This window comes from Siniperca chuatsi, linkage group LG11 (assembly GCF_020085105.1).
Source record: "Siniperca chuatsi isolate FFG_IHB_CAS linkage group LG11, ASM2008510v1, whole genome shotgun sequence".
Classification (NCBI taxonomy): Eukaryota; Metazoa; Chordata; class Actinopteri; order Centrarchiformes; family Sinipercidae; genus Siniperca; species Siniperca chuatsi.
In genome coordinates, this window is record NC_058052.1 from 3,570,821 (window position 1) to 3,585,888 (window position 15,068).

The 15,068-nt window shown below is 38.0% G+C and overlaps 1 protein-coding gene across 5 annotated transcripts in view; it reads right to left on the reverse strand.

Annotated features, from left to right (window-relative positions):
* Positions 1 to 318: 318 nt before the first annotated feature.
* The window catches only part of slc24a3 (solute carrier family 24 member 3), a 134,342-nt gene continuing 119,592 nt past the window's right edge, over positions 319 to 15,068 (reverse strand). For 4 of the 5 annotated variants that reach the window (XM_044213493.1, XM_044213492.1, XM_044213495.1 and 1 more), the window contains 6 exons: positions 10,478 to 10,718; positions 8,303 to 8,469; positions 6,739 to 6,853; positions 5,917 to 6,029; positions 4,489 to 4,554; positions 319 to 4,335 (listed from right to left, as the gene is read on the reverse strand). In XM_044213493.1, coding sequence (XP_044069428.1) covers positions 4,186 to 4,335; positions 4,489 to 4,554; positions 5,917 to 6,029; positions 6,739 to 6,853; positions 8,303 to 8,469; positions 10,478 to 10,718 — 852 coding nt within the window. In that variant the 3' untranslated portion in view covers positions 319 to 4,185. Of the gene's footprint in view, positions 4,336 to 4,488; positions 4,555 to 5,916; positions 6,404 to 6,738; positions 6,854 to 8,302; positions 8,470 to 10,477; positions 10,719 to 15,068 lie in introns of those variants that run through there. The other variant, XR_006379802.1, reaches the window with a different exon arrangement.

Below are 15,068 nucleotides of genomic sequence, written 5' to 3' on the forward strand. Positions count from 1 at the left end.
TGGCAAAACAAAGAACACTTTTTATCTTATCTTACTTGCGGCCGTTACGAAGGTTGCGTACACATATACGGGGACGATCTGCCGGCGGTAGAGTGGAAGTGCCTGGTATATGAACGGTGGAGACCGATGAAGATGGGAGTCAGGTGTGCCGGTGATCAGCAGCAGGCAGGAGACCAGGAAGCCAGGCCAGAACACAGACATACATATACATATACAGTGACAGACAGGGGACAGCCAGGAGACATAAGGAAGGGTAGAAACACCGGGTTACACGAGGATCAGGGGGGCATAGTGGCTAACTATGACACAAGACTTGTATTACCTTAAGCAAAGACAACTTTATTAATGCTTAGGTAGCAAAATGATCTCTAAAATTACATTTTAAACATCTAAACACAGTATACCATTCTGTTCAAAAGTTTCTTGTATAGGAAGAGGTAAAGCTTGGATGCAGAGAAACGTATTGTCAAACACTCTCATTCTCCATCTCTTATATCCTATACTAGCAACAGCATCCAGTCATCTAGTCATCCAGTTCAAACTAAATCCAGTGCCATCTAAAAACTCATTGGACTCTCATCCCAAAGTACATTAAGATTTACCATAAATAATTTATTATATTGAAATATCTCCATGCGAGTAAACAAAGGACAATAGCTTCAGAGGTCTCAAACACATCAAAACAAAGGGGAGTACAAGGGAGACCTAGGATCTATGAAAATATATTCAACAGATATACAGATTGAGACAAAAAATATATAAATACATTTACACCTATCTATTTACATATGTACATCAGCAATATCACCCATGTGAATATCACAAATTATTTAGAAATCTCCTCTACAAGACGCCTCTTTTCAAAATGTGAGCGCCTTTGTGATAGTTTGGTTAGTTTTAAAAACATGGTACCTTATGTTTAGGTGTTAGGTACATGCAGTGAATAGCAGCACAGAATGCATTGAACCAAATATGTAGAATCAGTTGTTAAATGGTAAAGTGCATGATACAGATATTTTCTGATAAATACACTAAACTGAAAAAATGCCCTATGTTAAAAAATACAATAATACTATAACCATCATATTGTATGACATAGAGTAAATATCTGTATCTTAGTCACCCTACCAAAAATGAAAAGCAGAGAGCTTGTGGCTAGTGATAGATACTGGTTTGAGCCAGGAATGCTACAATACACATAGATCCATGTCTTAATTTTATTAAAATCACCAACTGTTGATGTTTTGAAACTAAACTTTGAACAGTGTTGATTTTCAAAGTACCAACAGTCATCAGCATTTTGGGATTTGAGAGAGATAAAAATAATTAGTTAATACTTTATTTAATTGGTCCCATGGCTTCCTAACAGTTTCCTAGAAAGAAACAGATATGTAAGTGTAAATTGTTACAAAGGTCCCTGGAAACTGTGATTATGAAACACCTATAATTAAAACAAAGACAGTACAATGAATAATTGCTAGTTTAACCTAAAGAGTCTTTAAGTTAGTGCACAGCAGGTCAGATGAATATGCAAAAATGTGTCTATGGTCAAGCACAGATTTAATAAAATATCATGAATAAAGGCAAATTTTCTTGGGTTTAATGGATCTCCACCTGTTAAGAGTTTAGCAGTTCTTTAGGAGAATTTATGGAAGCCCATTTCTGCCAGGAAAAGAAATGTCAACATTTTTAGATACTATGTAAAAATTGACTTTGAAAATCAAATCTAATCAATTTAAAATCAAAATAAAATTGTGTGATTTACTTCAGTTAATTATGAGATAGTAATATGAGAAAGTAAGTCAAATTTCTGACTTAAAATTGTGACTTTTAATTTAAAATGAGAAAAACGTTCAAAGAAATTATTAGGAAATGATGGGCCCTATAAAATAAATAAATACATTTCTACCCTGATGACATACTGATAAAGAAAATGATTACCTCATATTCTAAATATCAAGATCTCCCTTCAGGTAGACATTATAACCAGAATCTACAGTATTCAATTCTACAATTCAGCTTACTAGTAATTTGATTATTCTGTGTGGCATGCTGATGTTCAGAGTTGTAGGGCTCTGTTTTGATTGTTTGTATAGTCATTGATAAATAATTTCATAAAGAATGACAAGCTGTCACAGTGTCAGATATTGACAGACATCATTTACAATTTGAATACATCTTTTTAAACTCTATTATAAATTTGTCTTTGATCCCTAAAGTGGCATATTTACATATTTGTAAGCTCATAGTTATTGCATTACATAAGATTCTAAACACTTTAAAACCCTGTTTTCCGGTCACAGCACAGAGTAAAAACAACATTAATTATTTGTACATTCAACAAAAAAAAATTCTCAGATTTGATATTTTATATTACTCATCAATAAATTTAAAATGTACCTGAAACAAATCAAACTTAGTTTTGTTTTGGCAATTGTCTTCCCTCAATGAGAAAAAATATGAGTAGGGGACTTGACATTTTAAATGAACCTATCTGGAGGAAAAGCTGATATTTTGATGGATACTGTGTGAGAATCAACAGGCTTTGACAGACGAGTGTTCATTTTTGCCGTGCCTTAACTGTTGGAATAATAATGGCTTGTAGGGTTCATGAACCACATTGCACATGCTCTAAAAACTAGTGGGAATATTTATGTACCGCAAACCTACCATATCTGGACAAATCTAGACATTAGGCATTATAAAATACAAAGCACTCCGGGATTAAAATAAAGTTGAAAACCCAACCAAAAGATTTAGAGCTGGGATAAAAGTCCCAATGCTTTATATTGCATCTTTACTCTACTTCTACGATACCACCACTGTTTTGAGTCTATTTGGTCCGTGTCTTTGAGAAGAGTTTAAAAAGCAGCAGTCCATCTCTCCACAACAATCCTCAAATACATAACATTTGTTTTGTTAAAACCACGATATGATAATTTCATACAAACCTGCTTCATTTTACAAGGATGCTATCCTTATAATCAGCATGCATTAGGAACAGTTACAGTCTCCCTGTGAAGCTAGTTTAAGCTTTTCAGTGCAAGTTTGAATTATGTTTTTAACATTTAAACACATCACATAACAAGACATTAATGAAATCAACCTTCAGAGGAAATTGTGCTTGTTTGTACACAAGTGGTCATCTGAAAAGATCTTAGGTGTGGATTTAACCAACCCTGGGCCCATAAACAAAACCTGCGTGGGTGTTTTGTGACCTCCAGAGGAGAAATGTGTGTATTACATGAATTAATAATAAATATGACATCTGGGGGTATTTACAGATGTGTGCTATTTACAGAAGGAAAAGAAAAAACTCTCCATAAAGCTAATTGATTTCCAGTACAAAACACAAAAGCTACAGCTGTGATGCTATTGAAGTTAATTTATAGAAAGGTGACTGGATAATGCCCTGGTTCTGTGTAGGGGGGATTGTGTAGTTCTGATCTGAAAATGTAGCTGTGTTTGAAAATGTTCTGAATAATAACAACATAACCAAAACGCACTCAACAGACCACATAATGGAAATATAAATAGTTCTAAGATAATGGAGTTTGAGAAATGTGCCATCTGCATAACAGTCTGCTCTTTGCTTGAAGACTTCAATTTGTGGCCCTAACTTTGTTTAAACAACTCAACAAATCTTCATTTTCTGCACCCACAGCGCTAAACTACACCTTCCTAGCCATTTACGTCATTGCTTTTATCATTATTACGCTCAACTAGTAGATCTAAAAGATTAGCAGCTAGTAAACGTTACAACTTACACCTACACGAAGAGTTTCAAAATGAAAGGTCCTCACATCAGAGGCAAGAAGTTGAACAAAGAGTTATTTTGTTGTGGTTGTTGTCCTCAGTGCTGTCCTGTATGAGGGCTTGTAATGAGTCACTCATTCCCATCTCTGTTCCTAAAATCAATCCCACACTCGTGAGCAAACACCAGAGCAGCTCCATATTGCACTGAGCAGAAAGACAGGTATCTTCTCATAAAAGAGACACAAAGCAGGAATCAGACCTGTGTCAAATAGTATTTGCAAATAATGCTTGCTGTTGATTAGATTTAGAATTATACTTTCTGGTTAGAATTCTGTCATCGGACACCACCATCTATTTAATACTTCACTTCACTTGGAATTCTTTGCATGTATGTACATCAGTGTGTGTGTGCGTGTGTGTGTGTGTGTGTCAGTCATCCCGGCAGGTTGGCAGGTTGACAAAGGTAAAGATGTTGTACTCAATGAGGCAGGAGAAACACAGGAAGACGGAGTAGAGGAGGAGACACATGAGACCCAGACGCTTGTCTAATGTCCACTTGTTTAGGTGAACTCCCATAACCTGGACAGACAGACGGGACAGAGGAAGGCAGGTGGGTGGAGAGCCGTAAACAGATCAATAGACAGATTGAGACAAACACATGGAGAGAAGTCAGAAATCTGTCAACTGTCCTGTTTATGGAACTTGTGATAAGACATGTTGTTGTATACTCACAGTCAGAAACACAGACGCAAGCAGGAGCCCCACAGAGAAGATCAGTCCTTTGCTGTTTAATTTGATCTGCAAGATAATGTGTGAGACGTAGTACTACTACATCACTATGTAGAAATCATTTTTAAAAATAATTTCTGGAATGATCTTTTCATCTACTTAAAGCTGCTCTAATAAATATTTTTCCTCTCAGCTCTACAGCAAGTTTTATGACCTGGACACACCAAGGTTTTAGCTACATTTAGCAGCTTAAGAGCCAGATATGTTTCTCAGAAGTTGGTGAAAACTAAATCAGAGCAATAAGTTCACACAGTTTATTTGCTCAATATGCATTCATTCTCACGCAGTCCTGGATCACCTGATCTGTAACCTGGAGGTCACACTTGTGGCCAGGTTACAGATAACCAGTTTATCCACCATGCTGTCTTTTTGAATGTGTGTAATTTTAGTTATATGATGGGCTGTTGAATGTATGGAGTTTTTGTAAAGTTATGGAGAACTTTATGGAACGTTATGGACTTTTATTTATCTTGGTGTTAATTTATCTTGGTGTGTACTACTATTGTTCCAGACCTCTGACCTTATGTAAAATTCATATGTGGAAATTTGATTTAAAAAAAAGATTGTGTACCCCTGACCCACAGAATGCTAGGCAGTTAATACAAGCAAAATACACACATCATAATTATTTTTGCAAAATAAATACATAACAATTTTGGCACGGAGTACTTTGTTTCATCTGAGGTCTAATTTCTTTGTACAACAGAAAAACACTAATTTAATGTCTTTGTGTTGATAATTTGGGATAGTGCAGTATATAACACAGCTGCTTTCATTATCAATCCAACACACACTTATTACCATGCTCACTTCCCTTACAGCCTCTGTTCATGCTTATTTCTCTGCCAATTTTTATTGTTCTGTTTTCCATCTTGTGGCTCATGTTGTTATTCAGATTGCATTATCTCATGAAGCAGCGTATCAGCTTATCATGTTGACTTTTTTGGGATAGTTGAGATAGTTTTTGAAAGCCAGCTGGGTTTTATTATTTCAAGTGCACATATAGTAGTAAAGCATCTTTTTCCTTTTTTATCATATTCTCTCACTTACTGTAATCCATCAGCTGTGTTTTACCCCTACATAAAGAAAACTCAGACGAAAATATGATTTGTGTCTTATCTGTTCAACTGCTAACTTAAGACCAAGTGCAAAGATACAGTTAGACACAACTTTTTCTTGTTTACTCCTCTACACTGAAATATGGATTTCACATTAAAAGATGATTGTGTCTGATACTGCTTATGGTTCCCAGTTTGCCTTCATGTTAAATCATTAAATGACAACATCTTTTGTGTGTCCCTGATCCATCTACCTGCATGACATGTTACTACCCTGAGAAGAAAGGGTGGCATTGAGGAGTGTGCTACTTACATCAGAGCCGTAGTTGATAGCCAGAGTCTTCAGGGCCCAGGGGAGACCAAGCCCCACCAAGATGTCAAACACGTTACTGCCAATGGAGTTGGACACCGCCATGTCTCCCATTCCTGAACAGACAGATAGAGTTGGAAGGCAGCAGAAACAGTGGGAACACGAAAAGAAAGGTACAGGAGGCAGCATGAAAGGAAAAGTGAGTGGGCAACAAGGAGACAGGAAGGTACACAGGGGGTATGGGGGGAGGCTGCGACAGGTTGGGACAGAGGTAGGTTGATACAGGCGAGATCAGTGGAGCTATCTATCCGACTGACATCCCAATGAAACGATGAAGCGATGAAGCGACAGCAGCCAAAAAGTCAAGGATTGCTGATAACTGCCACTGCTGCAATGTGTGTGAGTGTGAGTGTGTGTGTGTGTGTGTGTGTGTGTGTGTGTGTGTGTGTGTGTGTGTGTGTGTGTGGAGGGTGTGTCTCCCAGCGAGACCCTGCACACAAGACAAACAGAGCAGTTTAAATATTTGATGACAGGAACAAGAATAAACACAGATGAAAGGATGGAGGAAGGGACCCCATAGGGATCCCTTACCAATCCCCCCTTCTTTTATAGCGTTACCTTACTTGCAGAAGAGGGTCAGTTCTTCTGCCCCTGAGATGGTTGGGGAGGGACAACTCCTCCCCACCCATCTCTATCTCTGTCATCTCTTTACCCTCTTTTATAGTGGCTTCACTTTGATTGTGTTGTTTGGCTTCCATCGGACCGTATGTCTGTGTATCAAATGACAGCTCGGTAACCTGTCATTTTGTGGGTGTGTGTGATTACCTTGTCGTGCCACTATTAGGCTGGCCATGCAGTCAGGGACGCTGGTGCCGGCTGCCAGGAAGGTGATGCCCATGATGACATCTGGGATACCGAGTGTGAAACCTATCACTGTTACCTGATAGACAGACAAAGACAGAGACAGACTACTGTACACTGCTTCTATTTTGGCAGTTATGTGTGTCCTTGTGTGGCCTCATGTACGAGATAAACAAAGTGGGGACCCACTCATACAACAGCTCCATAGTGCTACTAGAGGTCTAAAACTCCACAGGGAATTCATCAACATTGTCAGGTGATATGTCAATGTTGTGCTTCCAGCTTGTTCCATGACACCCAAGTAGCAAAAAAATCAATACAAGCAGCTTTAATGCTAATGATGCTATGTATCTGCTTGGTGTCAGTAGTTGGCTAACACATTAGCCATGTCAGCTTTAAAAAGTCACAAGTTTGACAAGTTCATATGGCTAATGTGTTAGCAAACTATTGCCTATTTACACATCCAGCAGTTACAGAAAAACATTAGAATTCATTTGGAGTGGTGTTTCTGGCCACCTGATATTAACTCTCCTCTGTTTTGGTCTTCAACTCCTGAGGAATATCTGGATCTTAAGCTACTAAATGCTCCACTCTGTTCACCAGCTAGTCGCTAACTTTGTCTGTCTGCTGTTTGGTGCTGTATCTTCTATACATGTCAGTGTCTCTCAGTATTCAGATTAAACTAGGTACTTTCATTGCATGCATCCCAGGTCAACGGTATCAACACATTTCTGACCTGCTAAGAGTACCTCTTACAACAGAATTTGCCTGGTGTTTCCTTTGTCTTAGTTGTAAGTAAAAAAAAAAAATAGCAAGAAGTGTGAGCAGCCTAGGAAGTAACTGATACAATACAGTGGGTTTTTAGAGCTTTTTCGCTGAAAACAACTGCCTTCTGCCGCTGAAAACAAGGGCAATAATAGCGGCGACAGTGAACCAAAACAGTAATGTTGCAGGTCATAAAATCAAAACAATGAGCTGAAAGATGCTAAAAAGCTTGTATTGCTGAGGGGATCTGCATGGTAATAACTTGTCTATGAGGTAATGTCTGCAGCTATGTCAACTGTCTATGAGCATACCCTATCACTTTACACATTGTCAGTTCACCCAATAAAAGTTGCTTATTGTATTTCTTTTGCCTTAAAAATACTCACCATTTTAAGAGTGCTCTGGAGGTCTCTAAAGTTGGTGAATTTAGCAGTTGCCCTTATTTCACGTTTTTACTAATCTACTTCTTCAACCAGCAGCACACCTTCCTCCCTGCTTCAGTTTGGTTTTCTTTTTCATTCCATTTCAGCCAATTTTCAATCATTTCATTCTTCAGCTTCGGCCGATGGCTAAAGGACACTTTATTAGCTTCACATGTTAATTGCTACTGGAGATATTAAAATTTTTATACAAATATAAACAACTTAAAAATAATAGAATCACATAGGCAACGGCAGAATAGCATTTCATTGAGAAAAATGTTTCTTTTAAATCTACATCTCTGTCAGTTTGCCTTCCACTCTTTTTTATCCTCGTGTCTCACCATCCAGACCATGATGTAGGAGAAGGCGGCGATCCACAAGGTGGAGGCGATAAAGGACAGCATGAACCAGTTATCCCAGCGAGGTGTGGAGCAGTTGGGGACAGTGAAGTACAGCAGCAGGCACAAAGGCCAGGCCAGCAGCCACTTCAGCTTTTTACACACACCCGCTGCAAACACACAGGGCAACATACAAGACTGAGTTACATGGACTGGGTGAAGTGGGAGGAAAGGTAAAAAGACAGATTATTATGTCCTCTCATACTATAAACATCCTTTAAAACTGACAGACAGTAATCATTGTTGTCCACCCATAAGAATAGTTTGCTGTCCATTTAATATGTTTTTAAATAAGATTCCTGCAAGTTTATTTCTGACTATATGTCATAGTTTGGGGTTTTTTGTCTTATTTTGTAGTGTTCTCCTCTCCTCGTGTGTCTTGTTGTTTTACTTCTTGTCTTTGCTTGCTTTTCCCTCCAGTTGAGATTGTTTGCCCTGCCCTGATTAATTGCACCTGTGTCTCATTGTCTTCACTACCTAAGTGTATTTAGTCCGAGTTTTTCATTTGTTCAGTGTCAGTTCGTCATTATCATTTGCATTCACAGTTGTACGTGTTGCACGTAATATTCCATATATTCAGCTTGGACATTTCTTCTGTTCCGTTTTTAACCTTGTATGGATTTTTGGATTTTGTACCTTGCTTGCTCCTTGTCTGATTTGTTTGCCTGTCTTGGACAGGATTGGACCTCTGCCTGCCTGACTATCTGTGTAAGATTTTCCTTTTATAATAAATTACTGAACTACATCTGCTCTGCATTTGGGTCCTATTCCCTTGTCTTCCCTGTTTCCCTGCGTGACACCCATACATCACTATATAGCTTTGAAATGTAGGAACACCACAATTGCACTTCATTGTTTATACGGCTAACTGTATCTATTAATACATTTAAATTTGATGCACATGTAATTCAAGCATTGTTACAGTATCTGGTATGCAGGATGTATATTATTGCAAAGTGTGACACAGATGAACAAATGAATGGTTAAATATAGTACAATCAAAAAGGCTAGAATGCAGGAGTAAGATGAATCATACAAGGGTGGAATTTAAAAATAGTTTTTATGAATAAATTACTAAACTTGATAAACTGTTCTCAAATTTGAACTTGTTTTGATAAAGACATAATTTGATCCAAACACACTTGATTTGATAAGAATTACTTTTGCAGATGATGAACAATAAATGCTCACACCAGTGACAACTCTGAAAGATAAATAGCAAACAGAGTTGTGGTTCTACTTTTGTTTTAATCACATGATTTGTGTCTTTATCTAAATATGAAAAAAATTTACAGCAAATTTATCAATTCACTTCATACTTTCATCTACTTGTGATTACATTTTTGTCTTTCACCCATGTTATTAATTATTTTAAGTTAAGAAAAGCCTTTAGCTGTGTTTGAAAGATTTGTGTGAGGAATGCACTGATGAATGGACACAGTCGCTCTGATACGACAACACCAGAGAGTCTGCTGGTTAAGTGGAAACTGAAGCACACTGTGTCAAAATAAAATGAAAGCTAACTGGGAAAGATTTTGTGCATGACTGTCAACAACCTTCAACAACAACCTAAAATCAACATTCACACAATGCATTATGGGAAAAATTATCCTACTGTAAAAACTACTACTATTGACAGTGTTTTTAGAACCTCTGAAAACAGACTTATTTGACTGTAACAAATGTTCATAGCTACAAAGCCAAACTACAAAGCTCCCATATCAAAGAAATAGTTTTTCATATTTTGGGAAATACGATTATTCTCTCTCTTTGTAATCTCATGCATGTGTGTTAAGTACAACGCTGGAGTCAGGAAGTGCTTAGCTTAGCTTAGCTTGAAAGCAGGGGGAAACAGCAAGCCTGACTGTCCAACGTTACAAAAATATGCCTACCAACACTTCTAAAGCTCACAAATTAACAAATATCTCCTTTTTTGTTTAACCTGTAAACATATAGGAATGTAAAAACTAGGAACTTTTTTGCTGGAACTTTTTTTATGCCAAACAGCTTCCAAATAAGCAAATAAGCAGATTTCTTTAAACAAAAGTGACACAAAATAAATCATTTTCAAAAACAGAGTGTAAACACATTCCACACAGATCCATCTTCAGCAGGTACCTGGGCACTGGAAGGGTACAAGGGGTCCCTCTCCATCCTCTTCTTCTTCCTCTTCGTCATTCTCGTTATTCTCATTGTCCTCGTTCTCTGTCTCATTGCCTGCCTCTCGGTCATCATGGCGAACGCTGACACCCCTCTCTGCCTCAGACAGCCCATTTTCTATGCTCCACCTACTTCCTCCTTTCACTGGAACATCGGAGTCACCGTTGGTCAAAGTCCGTGTGGTGATTAGACGCTGCCTCTGTATCATGCACACACACACACACACACACACACACACACAGTTATACAAATATGCAAACATACTGATGGAAATAGCCTGATCCTTCCTTAAATAACTTAATTAACTTTCATTAATACAGCAGCTTCATTTGTCAATCTGAAATTGAGAATTGGGTGACCTATAGATATATTTACTTAATATATTTAAGAATTGTCTTCATTTCTTTGTTCATATAGTCATAAAATTATTAAAATCGGTTTCAATCAAGCTAAAAACACAAAGTCATCCCTTTTTATTTAGTCAAAAACTGTGTGGTGGATCGCATTTCTATGTACATATTTGACTGGTAGCAAAGACACAATACGTTCTCATTCCCAGGTCGTCAAATACCGACACTTGTGATGCCCCTTCGAGTCTCAGACGATAATGGGTACCTTGTGCGTCTGTATGAGCCAAGAGCTTTCAATTAACTCCAATGTAAAATCATCCGCAGCAATATTAGACACTCAGAGCAACTGCTCCGGCTGTCCATTCACTCCAAATCTGACAGCAAAAAACTTTATTTCTCAGAATCGATGGAGAAATAATCTAAACTGATAGCCGTAACATTAACATATCTTATAGTTAAATTATCAAGGACACTTGTTTTTTGTTAAGAAATGTTGAGAATATCATTGAAAGAAAACCTTAACATGGGAATTAAAAGTGAGGAAAATACTTCTGGGCAGCAGGTCCTCAGATCTCTAATGGGACAACAACAAGCACTACCCATCCAAAATGGTGACAACTGGAGAGCACATTTTGAAAATCTGTACAAAGACATACCAATAAATCTAATTAATTCAGATCAATGTATTATGAAAGAAAAATTCCAAACATTAGAAGAAACAAGACGGTGTAGTTCCTCATTCGTCCAGGAGTGTTCTATCGTAGAAAAGGTTTCAGTCGTAGTTATCTGGACACTGTTTTCAGAATCAAGACGTTTCGGCTCCCATCCGGAAGTCATTCTCAATTGTGAAAAATGGACCGGGAACTCCAATTGTTTCTGTTAACACACGTCTCCCTTTGTTCAGTCCCTGCTCTCCTGTTGTGCTGGTCCTTGTGTGCACAACAGGAGAGCAGGGACTGAACAAAGGGAGACGTGTGTTACAGAAACAATTGGATCGGGGCTTAAGTAACACAGAGTAGCTTAAATTTCTGAGTTCCCGGTCCATTCTTCACAATTAGAAGAAACAATAAGACAACCAAAACCTCCTTGATTTCCCAATTACTTGGGAAGAACTGACCATACAGACAAAGTCTCTCCAGCCAAGAAAAGTTTGTGGTCCAGACAGCATTAAAAACGAAATGCTCAAATGCAGCACCCCAGAGATGCAGGGTGCAATGTTGAAGTTGTTCAATATCGTACTACAGTCAGGATGTTTTCCCGACATCTGGTGCTAAGGACTAATTTTCCCCATTTATAAGAGAGGGGACAAATCAGACCCTGGTAACTACTGTAGTATCTGTGTCAGCAGTTGTCTAGGTATTCTGGTAACTATTCTGTAGTATTCTAAATAAAAGAATACTAGATTTCCTTGAAGAACACATCTTGAGTAAAAATCAAATTAGCTTCCTCCCAAAACACCATACCACCAACCATGTATACACCCATCACACTTTTTAACAAGCATGTACACCACACAAAAATTGTAAGATATTTGCTTGTTTTATTGACTTCAATAAGCTTTCGACTCTATTTGGCATGAAGGGCTCTATACAAACTACAAAACTACTACAAACTTTTACATTGTGGTATGGGAGCAAAATGTATGATCTGGTTAAATCAATGTATTTGGAAAATAGATGTGCTTTAAAAATTGGCGACAAACTAACAAACCTTCACCCAGAGAAGAGGTGTTCGTTTTCTTAAGTCCGACTTTATTTAATGTGTATATAAATGAAATCCTGGCCTCTCCCTCCTAGATAGAGAGGTGAAGTCTCTGTTTTATGCTGATGACCTTGTTCTACTGTCTCCTACTGAACAAGGACTACAGTCAGAACTGGGCCCTGGCAGTAAATATGAAGAAAACTAATGTCATGATTTTTCAAAAATGCCCCAGATGCCAGGAGAACAAATATCAGTTTACCATTCATAATCACATCATTGAACATAGTATGAGTTATACCTACCTTGGTATAACCATAACAGCATCAGGGAGTTTCAACATTTTTTTTTTTATAATTTTCAAATTCCAATTAAAATTTGGCTTAAAATATTTGATAGTTTCATCCAGCCCACTGTGCTATATGGTAGTGAAATGTGGGGACCACTCAGTCATCATAGCTATACCCGTTGGGACAAACATCCAACAGAATCTGTACACGCAGAATTCTGCAGTTACATTTTACACGTACACAGAAAAACACCAACAAATGTATGTAGAGCAGAATTAGGCAGATACCCACTGATAATTAACATTCAAACGAGAGCTCTCAAATTTTTTAATCACCTTAAATACTGCCCCCTAGACACCCTCCATTCCAAAGCCCTCAAAACCCAAGAGCTGAGCCCAGAGAAGAGTCCCCTATGTCAGTTCGTGCTGAGACTAACTGCCCCCCTCAAACAATCTTACTATTCCTCTATTTATGTATGTTTTTATTTTAAAGCCCAATTGAACAGAGAGAGAGAGAGAGAGAAAAGAGAGAGAGAGAGAGAGAGAGAGAGAGAGAGAGAGAGCCTTTGCTTCCCCCCTCCATCCGGTGCAACCTTTTCCCTGTTCAGCTGAACTACTAGGTGACCCTTTATCATTTCTTGTGATCAGGGTTGATGCTACAGTAAAAGAGCGGTTAGGAACTGTTAGGTTAGAAGTTAAGATCTCCTATCAATATAGAAACAATCTTGGATTGTTCCAGATATTTCCCTTTTTTGCTTCCCATCAATCTCTCTGCTGCTGAATGGTGCATTCAAGTCAATTTAACTGGTTAATGTTCTCATTTGTTCCCACAAATGAATCCATCTTGCCAAGGCATTATCCACTGCTTTATCTGGTATACGGTAGTCCTCAATCATTCATGAATTGTGTATTGCTGTATTCATTGCTTCAGTCATCATTTGATGCAGAGGCAGAGCACAGGAGCAAATTCTGGACACTACTGGGTTTTTTCCACTGTTGTGCATAGACCAGAATGTTAGTGTTGTCATGCAGCATTTAATTACTGGGCTTGTTTGTAGTTAAGTTGTTTTACCGTTTTGCCTTAACTGAAACTTAATTATACAATTTGTGTGGAGGGCACCTCATGGTTGCTAACTTGTGTTAGTTTTATTAGTGTACTACAGTTGTGCTATCTTTAAATATGTTTAGTGATTTAAATGCTCCTAATTTAGTACTAGCATATGGGGTGCCCCAGAGGTGAATTTAATGCAAGTTAAATTCCGTTACTCTACATAATTAGGCCTACTGATCATTTCTGATAGCCCGAAGTTGAGTGTACATCATCTTTCATACTAATTAATGCATTTACGCTACACCCTGGTGTTGTTTGGTAGGTCAGTCAGCAAGCAAACGTGCAGGAAGACGTGTGTCTTTGTTTGATGGTACGAAGGAGAGTTAGGTATAAGCTAATGTGGGTTGCAGTTAAGTCTCTAGTGTGTTTCGCTAGGGCTGAACACTATTGTTTTTATATCGAAATTGCGATTTGAAAGAGTGTAATTATATTAAATTGCAAGATCTGTAAACTTACATAATCAACAGTGCAACAAGGTGTAGCAAGTTCAAGTTTAGGCCGTCAACCATCAATTTCACCAGCTGTAATGACAACCGGCAAATTTGCTCAGCCGTAATTCTGTGAGTTGTTGAAACAACAAAACAAAGAAATCTTGTCTGTTGCCTGGTTAATCACCTCTCTGCGTGCCGGCATACATTTATGTTTGGCCAAATATTATTTGTGAAAGAAGAAATGCCACTCTGGATAATTTGTTTATGTTTAAAATTGATAAGTAGTGGGCTGTTCATAAACGACCAACAGAGTGGTGAGTCTTTTTCTACAAACACGCTCTAGGTGATCGCCTCACGTAAATTTCAGACAGGTAGCTGGGTAGTTGAAGAGTGAAAATGACAGACAGCTGGTGAACAGAGCTGTTATATTCTTCCGTTAAACTTTTAATCACATCATATTATTGTTTTAAGCTTGTAACCTTACAGCTCTGAACTGAGGCATCCAAGATTCAGGACCATGAATCCTCCTGTCTGTGACAGCTCTAATGTTAATGTTAGCTTATGCAGCTACGAAGCAGATCTGTCACCGGTATCATTAGGTGGCATCAGTCGATATCAAAACATTGTCGGACGTGACTTAGTAACAGTTTGTCTTCATTATAATAACTGC